This window comes from Meles meles, chromosome X (genome assembly GCF_922984935.1).
Source record: "Meles meles chromosome X, mMelMel3.1 paternal haplotype, whole genome shotgun sequence".
Lineage (NCBI taxonomy): Eukaryota > Metazoa > Chordata > Mammalia > Carnivora > Mustelidae > Meles > Meles meles.
Window position 1 is genome coordinate 132,412,086 of NC_060087.1, and position 13,554 is coordinate 132,425,639.

Consider the following 13,554-nt stretch of genomic DNA (forward strand, 5'->3'; position numbering starts at 1 on the left):
GAAATCCAGACAGTTATCTCAAGAAAAAGAATTCCAAATACAGTAAAGAGCAAGTAAAAGGCCCCAAGGTGTGAACGTGCTTGGTGCATTTGAAGAACATTTCAACATCTCCCCAAAGAGTCAGATTCTGGTTACTTTTAAGGCAGAGCCAGCATAAGCAGATACATCCAACGTGGACTATGAGAAAGAGGAGTCAAGGACAACTCCAAGGTTTTCCGCGAAAGTACACAGGACAAAACGGCCATTTACTGAGGGAGGAAAGGTTATGGGAAGAACAAATTTGGGGAGGAAAATTAGGAGCTTGGTTTGGAACACGTTAGATTTCTGATGCCTAACAGACTTTCAAATGGAGATACTGGGCAGGCAGTTGGTTATAAAGGTCTGGAATCCGTGGGACAGAGACAAGCTGGAGGTCTACATTCAGGACTCATTGACTTACATGTGGTACTTACAGCCGTGGGACTGAATAAAGCCACCAAAGAAATTCACTGAAGAAAAGATGATCAGGCCCTGGGGGTTTTAGGGACAGTTTTAAGGAGAATGGACTGATAGACTATATTAAGTGCTGTCACATGGGTGGTTTTCCTTTCTACCTTCCTTCCTTCCTCCCTCCTTCACTCATGACTATAAAAATGATAAAGCTGTGTGAATTCAGCCTTCCTGTGCCCAGGCTCAAGCATCAAACATCTTTCCTTTTTTTCCTCTCCCCTAAATATGTACTGTAAACCCGAGGCACTGTTCTAATCTGGGCCCCACCCTCCAAGGGATCTTGACAAAAAAAAAAGCACCCCATACAGTAGGGCCAGAAAAAGCTAAGGCAATCTAGCCTGGGGGGACAGAACACTTTCCAGGGATGACAATAGTTGCGATCAGCTCCCTGGTGTCCTAATTAAGCTCCTTGACTAAAAATTGCAGTCATTCAACTTTAGGCTTGATAGAACCAACTCTTCCAAAAGTGGTAAGGGATTGTCAGGCAGTAGTGAGGCCTTTGTGACTTTCAACGTGATGATTATATCTTTCCAAAATTATATTCTTGTTCTCGCTTTGAGATGCTGGTGAACACTTTGTGTGGTATGTGTCCTACCTAATTGATAACCCTCCAGTGGAAATAGCTACAACACACACTTGAAATCTCACAGTCACATAATCAACCATTTTACTAAATACAAGCAAATTCTCATTCACATACAGCTAAAGAAAACATTTTTTCACATTGCATTACAATGCACAACAAAGTGAGGAAAAGTTTACATTTTGTTCTGGAATAGGAGACAGTCTAATCCAGCATGCAGTGGTGGTCTTTGTTACAAGTTAGTTGGTCTTTTCTTTGACCTATGTAGTAAAATAGCTTCTAAAGCTTTATCCGTAGTATTGTATTAACACCTGATTTTTTCACACTTATTCTCTAAAACCCACTTATTGCAGTGACAACAGCACTGAATTCTACTAAAATGATTTTTAAAATTTCTAGAACTTGCTTAAGCAATTAAGCTCAGCCACCTTTGCTGGATCCTGTGCTGAGTATCTTTCAACCTGCCTAAAAAAATGCAAGGAATGAGAACAGTATACATATAATATTTTCGACAAGAAAACTGTAGAGAAGTTTTGTTTCTATCCTTTTTTTTTTTTTTTTTTGGAACTGACAGAATCCACTGGATATCTTGCCTTCGGAATCTTCTTACAGTAGTTGAAGACACTGCATTAATCCCACTGACCCTCTTCTATTTGCTTTCTGAAACCATGATCCGCCCAAGCCAGGTCAGGGGAAGTGAACGCAGAGACGATGGTTGGTTCACTTGTAGTTGATGCTGCAGGTTGGCCCAAGGTGGTTTGTTTCCATAATTTTTGTTACTGGGATGCTTCGTTCTGGCTGAAGTAATTCCCAGACGCTCAGATTCAGTCACGTTCATGCCGAAGTTCGACATTGTGTGTCAAAGCCATTTACCATCGTCAGGCTCTCCTATCACAATGGATGTGAGAAACGTGACTATTCTGAATTGTTTTCTTACTGTGAAAAGTATGGCTTTTGCCTAGCTCAACTGGCTACAGTCCGAAGAATAATTTAAAGCAGGACCTCTCTTCCAGATGATCATGGGAGCTTAAGCCAACCGTTTCAGTTTCCTGACGCATTAGATGTCTGTCACCTGAGAAGTAAGAGCTGACTGGGGTGGACAAGGACCCAGTGTAGGGATATGGCAGACAGGCGGCTAAGCTCATTGTGCGGTGAGTATTTTATCCCCATCCCACTCCCCATTGCTGTATTTGGTTCCTTGCAGTAATATGTCCACTGTGTTCCAGTGACAAGAACACTTGGGGCCCACACAGTTCTGATGTGTTTCGAGGGCGCAGTTAGTCACTCATTTAAAGCCCTCTTGTCAGTGAGACCTGAACTGGCTTTACGCTTTGTTCGTCCCCAGGTTCCCTCAGGATTGTGGCTGAGTCGTAAGCAATAAGGAAACATACCCTAACGTGTAGAGAACATTTATTTACAGCCATATCTCTTCCAAAGTAAACAAATTAGTAACAGTTCGTTCATCTGACAGCAGGAACAAGCTGATGCAGTGGGCTGGGAACTAGGAGTCAGGAGACCTTCCCCTCAGCCAAGTGAATCTCCTGCTTCTTAGTTCACTCTCACAAAATGGGGAAGAAAACCTCGCAGGCCTGCTGTGATCAGTAAGTAATTCAAGGGACCGGGAGGTGTGCGTCTCTCAGTAGAGGGCTGATTAGCAAACGTTTGCCTCAGGGCTCCTTTCACAGGCCGTCCCTGTACACAGCTGCTCGGCCCCTGGAGAGGCGGGCGGGTGAACTCAAGGCCTGGCACGGGGGACAGAGGGTATGGCATGGGTTACAGTGTTTCTTTCTTCTACTTATACGGTCTCTGTTCCGTCACACGGCGGTGCGTTTTCTGGAATGTGGTAACAGCAGTATGTATAACGGCTTTCCTTCTCGGAGCCACACTGATTTTACTAGAACAGGCCTTGAAAGGGTCTTAGTAAATAGCTGCTCTGTGCCCCTCGTCCTACGGATGAGCTGTTTAGAAGCCAACTGGTACCTTCTAGCCAAACCCAGCGCACGCACTTGGTGTAGGGGGTTCTCACCGATTAAGTTGATCTCACAGTCGTGTTAGTGCTAATTGTTTCCAGTGGGATCCTTCCCCCCTTACATGTTTCTTTATGTTCGTGACCTATGAATGAGCCGAAACACCAAGAAGGAGTTATCCTGTCTGAGGGTGTATCTTTCTGGAAAATTTCCCCCAGACCTCAGCCCCTCGACGCGCGGTCCACAAAGGGCACACGGAGCGGCCCCTCAGTCACGCCCACCCACCCACGGCCTGTCAGACGCCCCTTGAGGAGGAGGCTCACTTGGCATGGAACACGGAGGTTGAGTCCATTCAGTCACGCAGGGATTCTCGTCGTTGTGATCGCTTTGCAGTTCAGGTGGGAGAGCACGTTTCGGGACCCAGACAGCTGACTAGCACAGGCATCTCCGCTCCGATTTGACAACCTCTTCTGAAGAGTGAACCACGTTTGGGACAAATCCACTCTTCACCCCTTCCCATCCCTCCTGGATTGTAATATCCCCCCTTTTAACCAGCTCGTATATGTCTCTCGTCAGGTCTGTGAAGGCTTTCTCCACGTTAATGGCGTCTCGGGCTGACGTCTCAATGTACTTCATGCCGTATGCAGCAGCCAGTTTCTCTGCCTCGTGCCGAGTCACTTGCCTCTGTGTATCCAGGTCACACTTGTGACCTACCAGGACAAATACGATTTGGTAGGGCTGGACGTGTACTTTGGTCTCTTCTAACCACTCGTGGACATTCTGGAAGGACCTGCGGTTGGTAATGTCAAATAAGAGAAGCCCACCTACTGAGTTCCTGTAGTAGGCGCGGGTGATGGATCTAAAACACAAGAAAGAAGTAAAGAATAAAGGCGGTGCCCAAAGCCCTGTCCTTCCGTGAACTCACACAGTGCATTCCGCTGTGTCCGCTCACCGACACGGTCCTTTCGCAAGAATGATTTTCTTTTTTTAAAGAATGGAATGCGAATGCCATTCTGTAATTAATAACCCGTGACTTTTCAATTGGGCAAAACTAAGAGATGGCATCTTCTAGAAAGGAATGCTCATGGCCTTCCAGGCCTCTTCTGTCGATTCAGGTAGAACTACAGCTCACTGCCCCACCCTGGCAACACGGGGTACTGAAGTCACAGGTTATTACGAAGAAAAATGAAATAATGAAAAAGTGTCTTCGGAACTGGAGAGTTCAAGATGAATTCTAGTAGTTGAAACAGAATTTAAAAAGATTAGAAATGTATTGATGGTAGTTGACGAGAATGTTATGAGTATATATAGCTATATTGCAATATACTCCATTTTTCCCCATGTATCACTTCTTATTTTACTATAAGACGGTCCTCCATCTCTTCTCTGAGGACAAGCGTGCTTTGTTTTTTATTTTCTAGGCCATGTGGGAAGGGGAAAAATCAGAATGGTGTGCGGCGGTGTTGAGCAGAGTGACTGCCAGCCCCATTTCCTGACACACTTCAGAGAGGCTGAGTCAGGGGCTACCCCTGGGAAAAACTGCCTAAATAGCAAAAATTTCCCCTTAAACTGATAGAACTTATTTAAAGCAGTGTGCCGGGAGTATCTCTAAAACCTAAAGGTCCTGAAACGTTTGCTGTACTTAACCAGAAGAGACCTCTAATGTTTTAGCTTCTTGATTTGAGGAGCGCACAGAAGTCATGGTCCTTGGCTTAGAGCACATTAGAGCTTAGTGGAGGGTCGAACGATTTGCTGTCACTTGTTTTAGACTACTGTGCTTTTTGATCTATGTCTATTTTTAGGTTTTCTGTCCCCTTGGATGAAAAAGTTAAACAATGAGGGACTCAGCAGCTTAAGGCTTAGGACAAATGGCCCAGTGATAAGAGAACAAACACCGTCCAGGGAATTAAATTCCGAGCTAGATGATAGTAAGAATGAACGTTACCAATGACTTCAAGTCTCCAAAACCAGGCAAATCAGCGCTGGAGACTGGAAGCATTTCTAATTCTCTCATGTTTCAGGTTCATGGAGAATGGCAGGTGGAATCAGAAAATTCAGTGTGGACAAAGGTTTTGATTTGTGAATAACTTGGTTCAGGAAAACAGTGAACAAGCTGTAGATCCCTGTCAGAAGTCTAAAAGACATTATTATGTTAGTGGTTTGTGAGTATTTAGAAAGGAAGAAGCCCTTTCCAAACACAATATAAGGCTACCCAAAAATTAAAACTCCCATTCATCCAAACATTTTCTTGAAGTTCAAAGACAAATGACAAACCAGGAAAATGTTTTACAACATACATGACAGAAAAGGGTCATAATCTATTAAAAACCTCTTTCAAGTCAATATCACCCAATAAATAATAAGCAGTAGACATGAAAAGGCTGATCACAGAGAAAGAGATTCCTGTCAACATACAAAAAACCTTTCTTCACTTCTAATACAAGAAACGCGATCACGAATTCAGAGTTGATCCTGTGCAAGGGTATGGGCCACAGTGTGGTTTGTGGAAGTTGGGGGTGGGGTGGGTGGGGCCAAGTTTGTAGTCGCTCTTCTCTCTACTCTTCTTCAACTACGTAACCAGTGTTTTCTATGCTCAATTAGTGTTCAGTAGATACATGAATAAATAGCCACAGGCATATATGAAACTGAATAAAGGCGACTGAGTCCTTTTGATGTAGTTCCTGCTGCCATATGTGACATTAGCTCAACTTGTTCTCTCCAAGTTTTCCGTGGACACTGCTCTGTCACTTGTCTTTACACATGCTGTTTCCTGCCCCTGGGCTTTTCCTGTCTTGGCTTGGGTCGTCCTATCCATCAGGTCTCATCCTCTCCAGGCAGCCTTCTCTATGTTCAGACATATAATTACACATGATACATACTACAAGGGAAAACAAAGGGTTGTAGGAGAAAATTATACCTGTTCATTGATTACTCATATGCTTAGCGTTATAGTAGGGCGTGGGCATCCGAATATGAACCAGACACTCTTTTGTATAATTGCTGTTTATGTATTTCCTTCCACTACGCCAGCACAGAAGTTCTAAAAGGGAAGGGCTCTTGTCTGTTTTGTTTACAAGGCATCCTCTTGTGTGTTTCCTTGGGCTGTTTCCCCAGAAACGAGCCCAGCGCCTGGCATGCAGTGGATGATTTCTGAATGTGTGCTGGTTGCAAGAGGGAATCAATCATCCGTATCTATTTCATGTAATTATGATTATCTCTATGTCTCTATATCTGTATCTATGTCTATAAGTAGCTGTCTGTGTATATCATCTGTCTATGCTTGCCAGTTTTGTAAAGATGACCTGGAAAGAGTTTTGAAAGTAATGTAGCATAAGGACTGAGATTGATAAATTACGGTGATCAATTCCAGCTAGTTTATTAGCCACCAAGGGGCAGATCGGTGGAATTGTGGTGCAAGCAATACGTATTGTTGACTGGCCCTCCCTGCCAGAGTGTTTCTTTCCCGGCAGTGAACTCCCGGCTAGCTGAAGGTGGGCTTGAGCAGAAACCCCCAGACCTTTGGTATCGTCCCTACGGGGGGCCGACACCAGGACCAGGAAGTCCTCTCTCCCCAAGGGTTGTGCAAAGCCGTGTAGACCCTCCCACTGCTCGCGGCCCGGCTGCGTTCCCCACCTGAACCTCTCTTGACCCGCGGTATCCCAGATCTGGAGCTTGATGCGTTTTCCTGGCTCGATCTCCACCAGACGGGAGAAAAAATCCACCCCCACGGTGGGGTCCGAAACCTGGGCAAAGCGGCCCTCGGTGAAGCGGCGGATCAGGCAGGACTTGCCCACCGTGGAATCCCCGATGACAATGAGCCGGAACTGGTATAGCCAGATGGCCTCCATGGCCGGGGCTCAGCAGGTCTCCTCGGCCCAGGCCGGCCGTGGGCGGCGAGAGGGGCGCCCAGCCGAGGCCTCGGAGAGCGTGGCTTGTCCGGATCTAGATCGGCCGCGAGCACATCGCTAGCCTGGGAGCCTGAGGCGAGGTAGGCCCCGGCGCGGGGAGAGGGAAGGAAAGGATGCTGCGCTCGCAGAGGTGATGAAATGGCAGCAGCATCAGCACCACGCACTCTGACTCATCACTGACAACCGAGTTACTGTAATCCCGCGCGTAGACGCGACTGCCGGGGCTGCCACACTGTCTCTAAAAGGAGCGCACACAGAAACAGCCGCGGGGGGAGAACACCCGGCGCGTTCCTTTCCTTTCTAATTTCTCCACCCACCGCCCCTTCTTAATTGACTTTTTTTTGGTAATATTTTATTTATTTGACAGAGAGAGATCACAACTAGGCAGAGAGGCAGGCAGAGAGAGAGAGGAGGAAGCAGGCTCCCTGCGGAGCGGAGAGCCCGATGCGGGGCTCGATCCCAGGACCCCGGGATCATGACCTGAGCCGAAGGCAGAGGCTTAACCCACTGAGCCACTTTTTTCCCTATCTCCAACTAGCAAATGTAATACCTTTTCATTCAAACTAGCAGAACAATCCAAAAATGTACACAAAAAAGTAGATCCATCATTATTAAGATATTAACAGCTTGGGATATATTCTTTTACGTGCATTGCCAAGCAAATATATCTACACATAAAATTTATTGCTGTTTGGCGTCACAAAAATTGGATCAAATCGGACCATTACTTTAGTGTTTGCTTTTTGCAATTAATAAAGAATCATAAACATCCTCCACTTCCAACTCACTTTCCTTTTGCAATGACAATGCTACAATAATGATATAGTCACACATACGGTATTTCGGTGCGATAGTCTTTCTAAAGGGACGCGGAAGTCAAAGAGGATGAGCATTTTAAATGTAATGGATTTGGGCATGATACTTTGTAAAAGTATTTAGCGATATGAATTCTACTTAGCAATATGTGAAAAGGCGATTTCTTCACATTTTTTTCAAGCGTCATGTTATATTCTTTCTGAATTCTTGCCACTCTGATGTAGTTAAATAAGACGTTCATTAGTTTGTTTTACATTTTCCTGACTACTAATGAAGTCAATACCATTTCTCGAGTATGGACCATTTGCATTTCCTCTTCCGGGAATGACCTCTTCAAATCTTTTGTCTCTTCTTTTTTAATTTTTTTTAAATGTAATCCTTTATCATTGCGTTATGCAATTAAAAAATGTGGGGCTGTTGGGTGGCTCAGTCGGTGAAACGTCTCCCTTCCGCTCAGGTCATGATGATGGAGCCCCGGCCATAGCCCCTGCTTGGCATGGAGACTTCTTCCTTTCCCTCTGCCTCTCCCCCTTCTTGTGCTCTCTCTCAAACATATAAATAAAATCTTCAAAAAACAGTTTTATTGATATATAATTCACATTCCATGCTATTCACTCATTTGAAGTGCATAATTCAATAGTTTTTGGTATAGTCACAGACTTGAGCAACCATCACCATACTCAATTTTAAAATATCTTCATCATCCCCAAAACAGATCCCTACCTTTTGGCCCATCACCTCCTATCATCCTTTCCTCCTAGCCCTAGGCAACAACTAATCTACTTTCTGTGTCTATAGATTTCCTTACTCTGGACATTTCATATAAAGGGAATTATAAAATATGTGGCTTCTTCTTTTCATAGAGACATTTTCTGGCTTTATAACTGGCTTTTTTCACTTACCGTAATGTTTTAAAGGTTCATCCACAATCGTTTTTATGACCGAGTAATATTCCACTGTGTGGATGTACCATTTTATTAATCCATTTATCTATGGATGGACATTTGGGTTGTTTCCACATTTGAGCCATTATAAATAATGCTGCTATGATTATTTTGTATACAAATGTTTGTTTGAACACATGTTTTGAATTCTTTTAGCTTTAAACCTAGGAGTGGAATTCCTGAGTTCAGTGGTGACTATATGTTGAATGCTTTGAGGAAATGCCAGACTGTTTTCCATAGAGACTGCAAAGTATGATGGCTTTTATTTCTCCATGTCTTCTCCAACACTTGTTATCTTCTGAATTTCTAATTTGAGACATCTGAGGAGTGGGTGTGAAGCAGTATAGCTCATTGTGATTTTGATTTGCATTTCCCTGAATACTAATGACAGTGTATATATTTTTACATTCTTATTGACCATTTGTGTATATTCCTTGAAGAAATGTAGATTCAGATCCTTTTCCCACTTTTAAACTGGGTTATTTGTCTTTTTATTGTTGAGTTGTAAAATTATATATATTCTAGGTACAGGTCCTTTATCACATATATGATTTGTAAATGTCTCTCCCATTCTGTGTTCCCTTTTTGCACTTTCTTGAGGGTTCCCTTTGAAGCACAGACTTTTAAATTTTGATGAAATAGAAATTACCCTTTCCCCCCTTTTGTTGCTCATGCTTCTAGTGTCATGTCTAAGAGTACTTTGCCAAATCCAAGGTCATGAAGATTCATTCCTAGACTTTCTTAAAAGATTTTCGTAGTTTTAACTCATACATTTAGGGCTACGCTCTATTTTGAGTTAATTTTCATATATGTTGTGAGGTAGGGATCCAACTTAATTCTTTTGCATGTGGGCATCCAGTTGTCCAAGCACCATTTGTTGGGAGAGGTCATTCTTTCCCCATTGAATGATTTTGGCACCCTTGTTGAAAATCAACTGGCCATAGACTATGGGTTTATTTCTGGACTCTCAATTTTATTCCATTGGTTTATATGTGTAGTCTTGTGCCAGTAACACATTGTCTTGATTATTGTAGGTTTGTAGTAGTTTTGAAATCGGGAAGTATGAGTTTTCCTCCTGTGTTCTTTTCCAACATTGTTTTGGTTATTTGAGGCCTCCTTTAATTCCATATGAATTTTAAGATCAGCTTGTCAATTTCTGCAAATAAGGCAGCTGGGATATTGATTGAGATTTTATTAAATTTGTAGATCAATTTGAAGATAGATCAATATTCATCTTAACAAAATTAAATTAAATTAAGTCTCCTAGTGCTTGAACATGGGATATTTTCCCATATATTTAGGTCTTTTAAAATTTCTTTTAACAATGTTTTTTAGTCTTCAGTTTGCAAGTCTTACACTTCTTTGGTTCAGTTATTTCTAAGTATTTTATTCTTTTTGGTGCTACTGTGAATGGCGCTGTTTTCTTAATTTTATTTTCAGATTGTTCATTGCAAGTATATAAAAATACAACAGAGGCTATTTGTGGTGGGTGTGATGGCTTCAAGGTTACTTCATGGAATTGGTGTGCTGGCCATGCAGGACCTCAGGGCCAACAGTCCCAATGGAGTCGCCACGGTGCACTCTATGGCATCTGCAGGTAGTGTTCCAACTGAGACGGGCAGGCAACTGGGCTGGCGAGGGAGGTCATGATGGCTTATGAAGGGAAAAGGGCTGGACCCATAAACATGCTAGCCCCACAGGCAGCTTCAGGCACCAAAGAAGACCCTGATTTAGTCTCATCTATCACCAACAAGCAGATAGTGGGCTGCATCTTTGAAGAGGACAGTGCTGCCTTCATCTTTTTCTGGCTGGACAAAGGCAAGATCCAGTGATACCCTAACTTTGGAACCCATTACAAGCTGGTGCCCCACCAGTTGGCCCACTGAGCCTTTGCCCTAACTTACTCAAAATGTCCTGTGAAGTTTCTTCCTTCCAGTAAAGACTGGCCATCGCATTGGCTCCTTCTCCTCCCTCCCCCTGCAAATACAATAGATTTTTAATTGATTTTATAATTTCCAATCCTGCCACACTCATTTACTAGTCCCAGTGGTATTTTTTAAGGTATTCCATATGATTTGGTCAGTTTGTCTGCAACTGATCATGTGATCATGAGATGATCATATGCTTTTTGGTTCTGTGGTCTATTGATATGATGTATTACATTAATTGATTTTTGGATGTTGAGTTAGCCTTGCATTCCTGGTATAAATCCTACTTGATCATGGTGTATAATTTTTTTTTAAAGATTTTATTTCTTTATCTGACAGAGAGAGAGAGATCACAAGTAGGCAGAGAGGCAGGCAGAGAGATGGGGGGTGACGCAGGCTCCCTGCTGAGCAGAGAGCCCGATGTGGGGCTTGGTCCCAGGACCCTGGGATCATGACCTGAGCTGAAGACAGAGGCTTTAACCCACTGAGCCACCCAGGCACCCAAATGGTGTATAATTTTTAAAATATGTTTTTAGATTGATTTGCTACTATTTTGTTGAAGATTTCTGCATCCAGCGTCATACTATTTGATCTGTAGCTTTGTTGTTGTTGTTGTTGTTGTAGCTTTGTTGTTGTTGTTGTTGTTGTTTTATTGTGATGTCCTCATCTGGTTTTAGCATCAGGGTAATATTGGCCTCACAACATGAGTTCAGAAGTATTCCTTCCTCTTCTGCTATTTGGAAGCGTTTGTGAAGAATTGGTTTTAATTCTTTTTAAATGTTTGCTAAACTTCAAGCCAGTTTGGTCTGGGGTTTATTTTGTGGGTAGCATTTTGATTACTAACTCAATGTCTTCACTTGTTATATGTCTACTCAGGTTGTCTCTTCCTCTTTTTAAAATTTTAAGTGTATTTTATTTCACCAAGTATATTCAAAACTATAATCAATTTTATAATCAGCTACCTAATTTATAAGCACTATGAAATTATGAATGAGATGTTTTATATATCTTTGTACCAGTAGTGTCGCTTGTGGCTTGTGACAGTGCAGCCCAGAAAGGCCCCACCACCCAGCTGCATCCTCCCCCTACAATTCCTTCTCAGGACAAGCTGGCTCATGCCCCTAGCCACTGCTTCTTGAGCCAGCTTCAGTAATTTGTATCTTGATAGGAATTTTTCCATTTCATCTAAGTTATCCAATTTCTTGGCATACGCTTGTTCATAATGTTCCTTTATGATCCTTTTAAGTTTTGTAAGATCAGTAGTAATGTCTCCTCTTTCATTTATGATTCTAGTAATTTGAGTCTTCTCTCTCTCTCTTTTTCTTGGTCAATCTAGCTAAAGTTTTGTCAATTTCCTTCATCTTTTCAAAGAGCTAACTTTTCTTTAGTTGATTCTGTTTTAATTTACTTCCATTTCATTTATCTCTGCTATAATTTTTAATATTTCCTTCCTTCTCCTTGATTTAGTTTACTCATCTTTTTTTCCAGTTTCTTAAGGTGTAAGGTTAGGTTATAGATTTGAGATCTTCTTTTTTTCTTAACAGAGGCATTTACAGCTATAAATTTCCCTCTGGGCACTGCTTTATCTGCCTCTCATAACTTTTGGTATCTTGTGTCTTTGTTTTCATTTATCTCAAAGTATATTCTGATTTTTATTTTGATTTCCTTTTTATGGCATACCATATGGGTTTATTCTGGACAATACTTCATGTGCACTTGAGCAAAATGTATAATCTGATTTTGGGTGTAGTGTTCCATATATGTGTCTTAGGTCTACTTGTTTTTGGTGTTGTCCAAGTCTTCTACTTTCTTCTTGATCTTCTGTAGAGTTGTGCTAACTATTATTGGCAGTGGGATGTAAAGTCTTCAACTATCATTGTAGAAATATTTCTTGCTTTAATTCCATCAGTTTTTTCCCCATGTATTTTGGAGTTTGGTTGTTGGATGCCTATATATTTGTAATCACTATACTTCATGATGGATTGACACTTTTATCATTATGAAATATTCCTGTTTATCTCCAGAACCCCTTTTTTTCTTTGGAAGTCTATTTTGTGTGATGCTAACATAGACACTTCAGCTTTTTTGTAGTTGCTGTTTGCATGATATATCTTTTGCCAAAATTTTTTACTTTCAATCAGTTTGTATTGTGCGATACTAAGCATTTCTACTGTATATTTAGTTGTATCATTTTTAAAAACCCACTCTCACAATCTTTGCTTTTTTATTAGATTTTGTTATTGTAATCAGTGATACACTTGGATTTGCATATGTCATTTAATTTAATTTTTCCTTTTCTATATATTTTACAGGATTTTTTATTCCTCTATTCCTCATGTCTGTTCATGTCTTCTGCCCATTTTTAAACTGGATTATTTGTTTTTTGGGTATTCAATTTTATAAGTTCTTTATTTTGGGTACTAACTTTATCAGAGATGTCATTTGCAAATATCTTTTCCCATTCCAAAGCCTGCCTTTTAGTTTTGTTGATTGTTTTATTTGCCATGTAGAAGCTTTTTATCTTGATGTACTCCCAATAGTTCATTTTTGCTTTTGTTTTCCTTGCCTCAGGAAACATGTCTAGAAAGAAGTTGCTATGGCTGATGTCAAAGAGGTTACTGCCTGTATTCTCTGCTAAGATTTTGATGGATTCCTGTCTCCATTTAGGCCTTTAATCCATTTTAACTTATTTTTATCTATGGTATAAGAAAGTAGTCTAGTTTCATTCTTTTGCATGTTTCTTTTTTTTCCCTCTGAAGTATTTTTACTTTTTTTATTGTATTATGTTAATTACCATACAGTATATTATTAGTTTTTGATGTAGTGTTCCATGTTTTATCTTTTGCATGTTTCTTTCCAGTTTTCCTAACACCATTTGTTGAAGAGACTGTCTTTTTCTCACTGGATATTCTTTTCTGC

At 41.5% G+C, this 13,554-nt stretch overlaps 1 protein-coding gene and 1 pseudogene across 1 annotated transcript; one reads left to right on the plus strand and one right to left on the minus strand.

Annotated features, from left to right (window-relative positions):
* Nucleotides 1-3,142: 3,142 nt before the first annotated feature.
* Nucleotides 3,143-7,161, minus strand: RAB39B (RAB39B, member RAS oncogene family). Its single transcript, XM_045994570.1, has 2 exons — nt 6,673-7,161; nt 3,143-3,898 (listed from the first exon to the last, which is right to left on the minus strand). The coding sequence occupies exons 1-2, from the start codon at nt 6,885-6,887 to the stop codon at nt 3,472-3,474; spliced, it is 642 nt and encodes a 213-aa protein (XP_045850526.1). The 5' UTR covers nt 6,888-7,161; the 3' UTR covers nt 3,143-3,471.
* Nucleotides 7,162-10,201: 3,040 nt separating this feature from the next.
* LOC123934366 lies at nt 10,202-10,602 on the plus strand (annotated as a pseudogene).
* Nucleotides 10,603-13,554: the final 2,952 nt, after the last annotated feature.

Bases quoted from the DNA above. Each gene is read 5' to 3' on its own strand.
- RAB39B (XM_045994570.1), bottom strand. From the start codon at position 6,887: ATGGAGGCCATCTGGCTATACCAGTTCCGGCTCATTGTCATCGGGGAT. The intron at 3,899-6,672 runs GTGGGGAACGCA...CTTGTGTTTTAG, and splicing joins GCGGGTCAAGAGAGGTTCAG to ATCCATCACCCGCGCCTACT.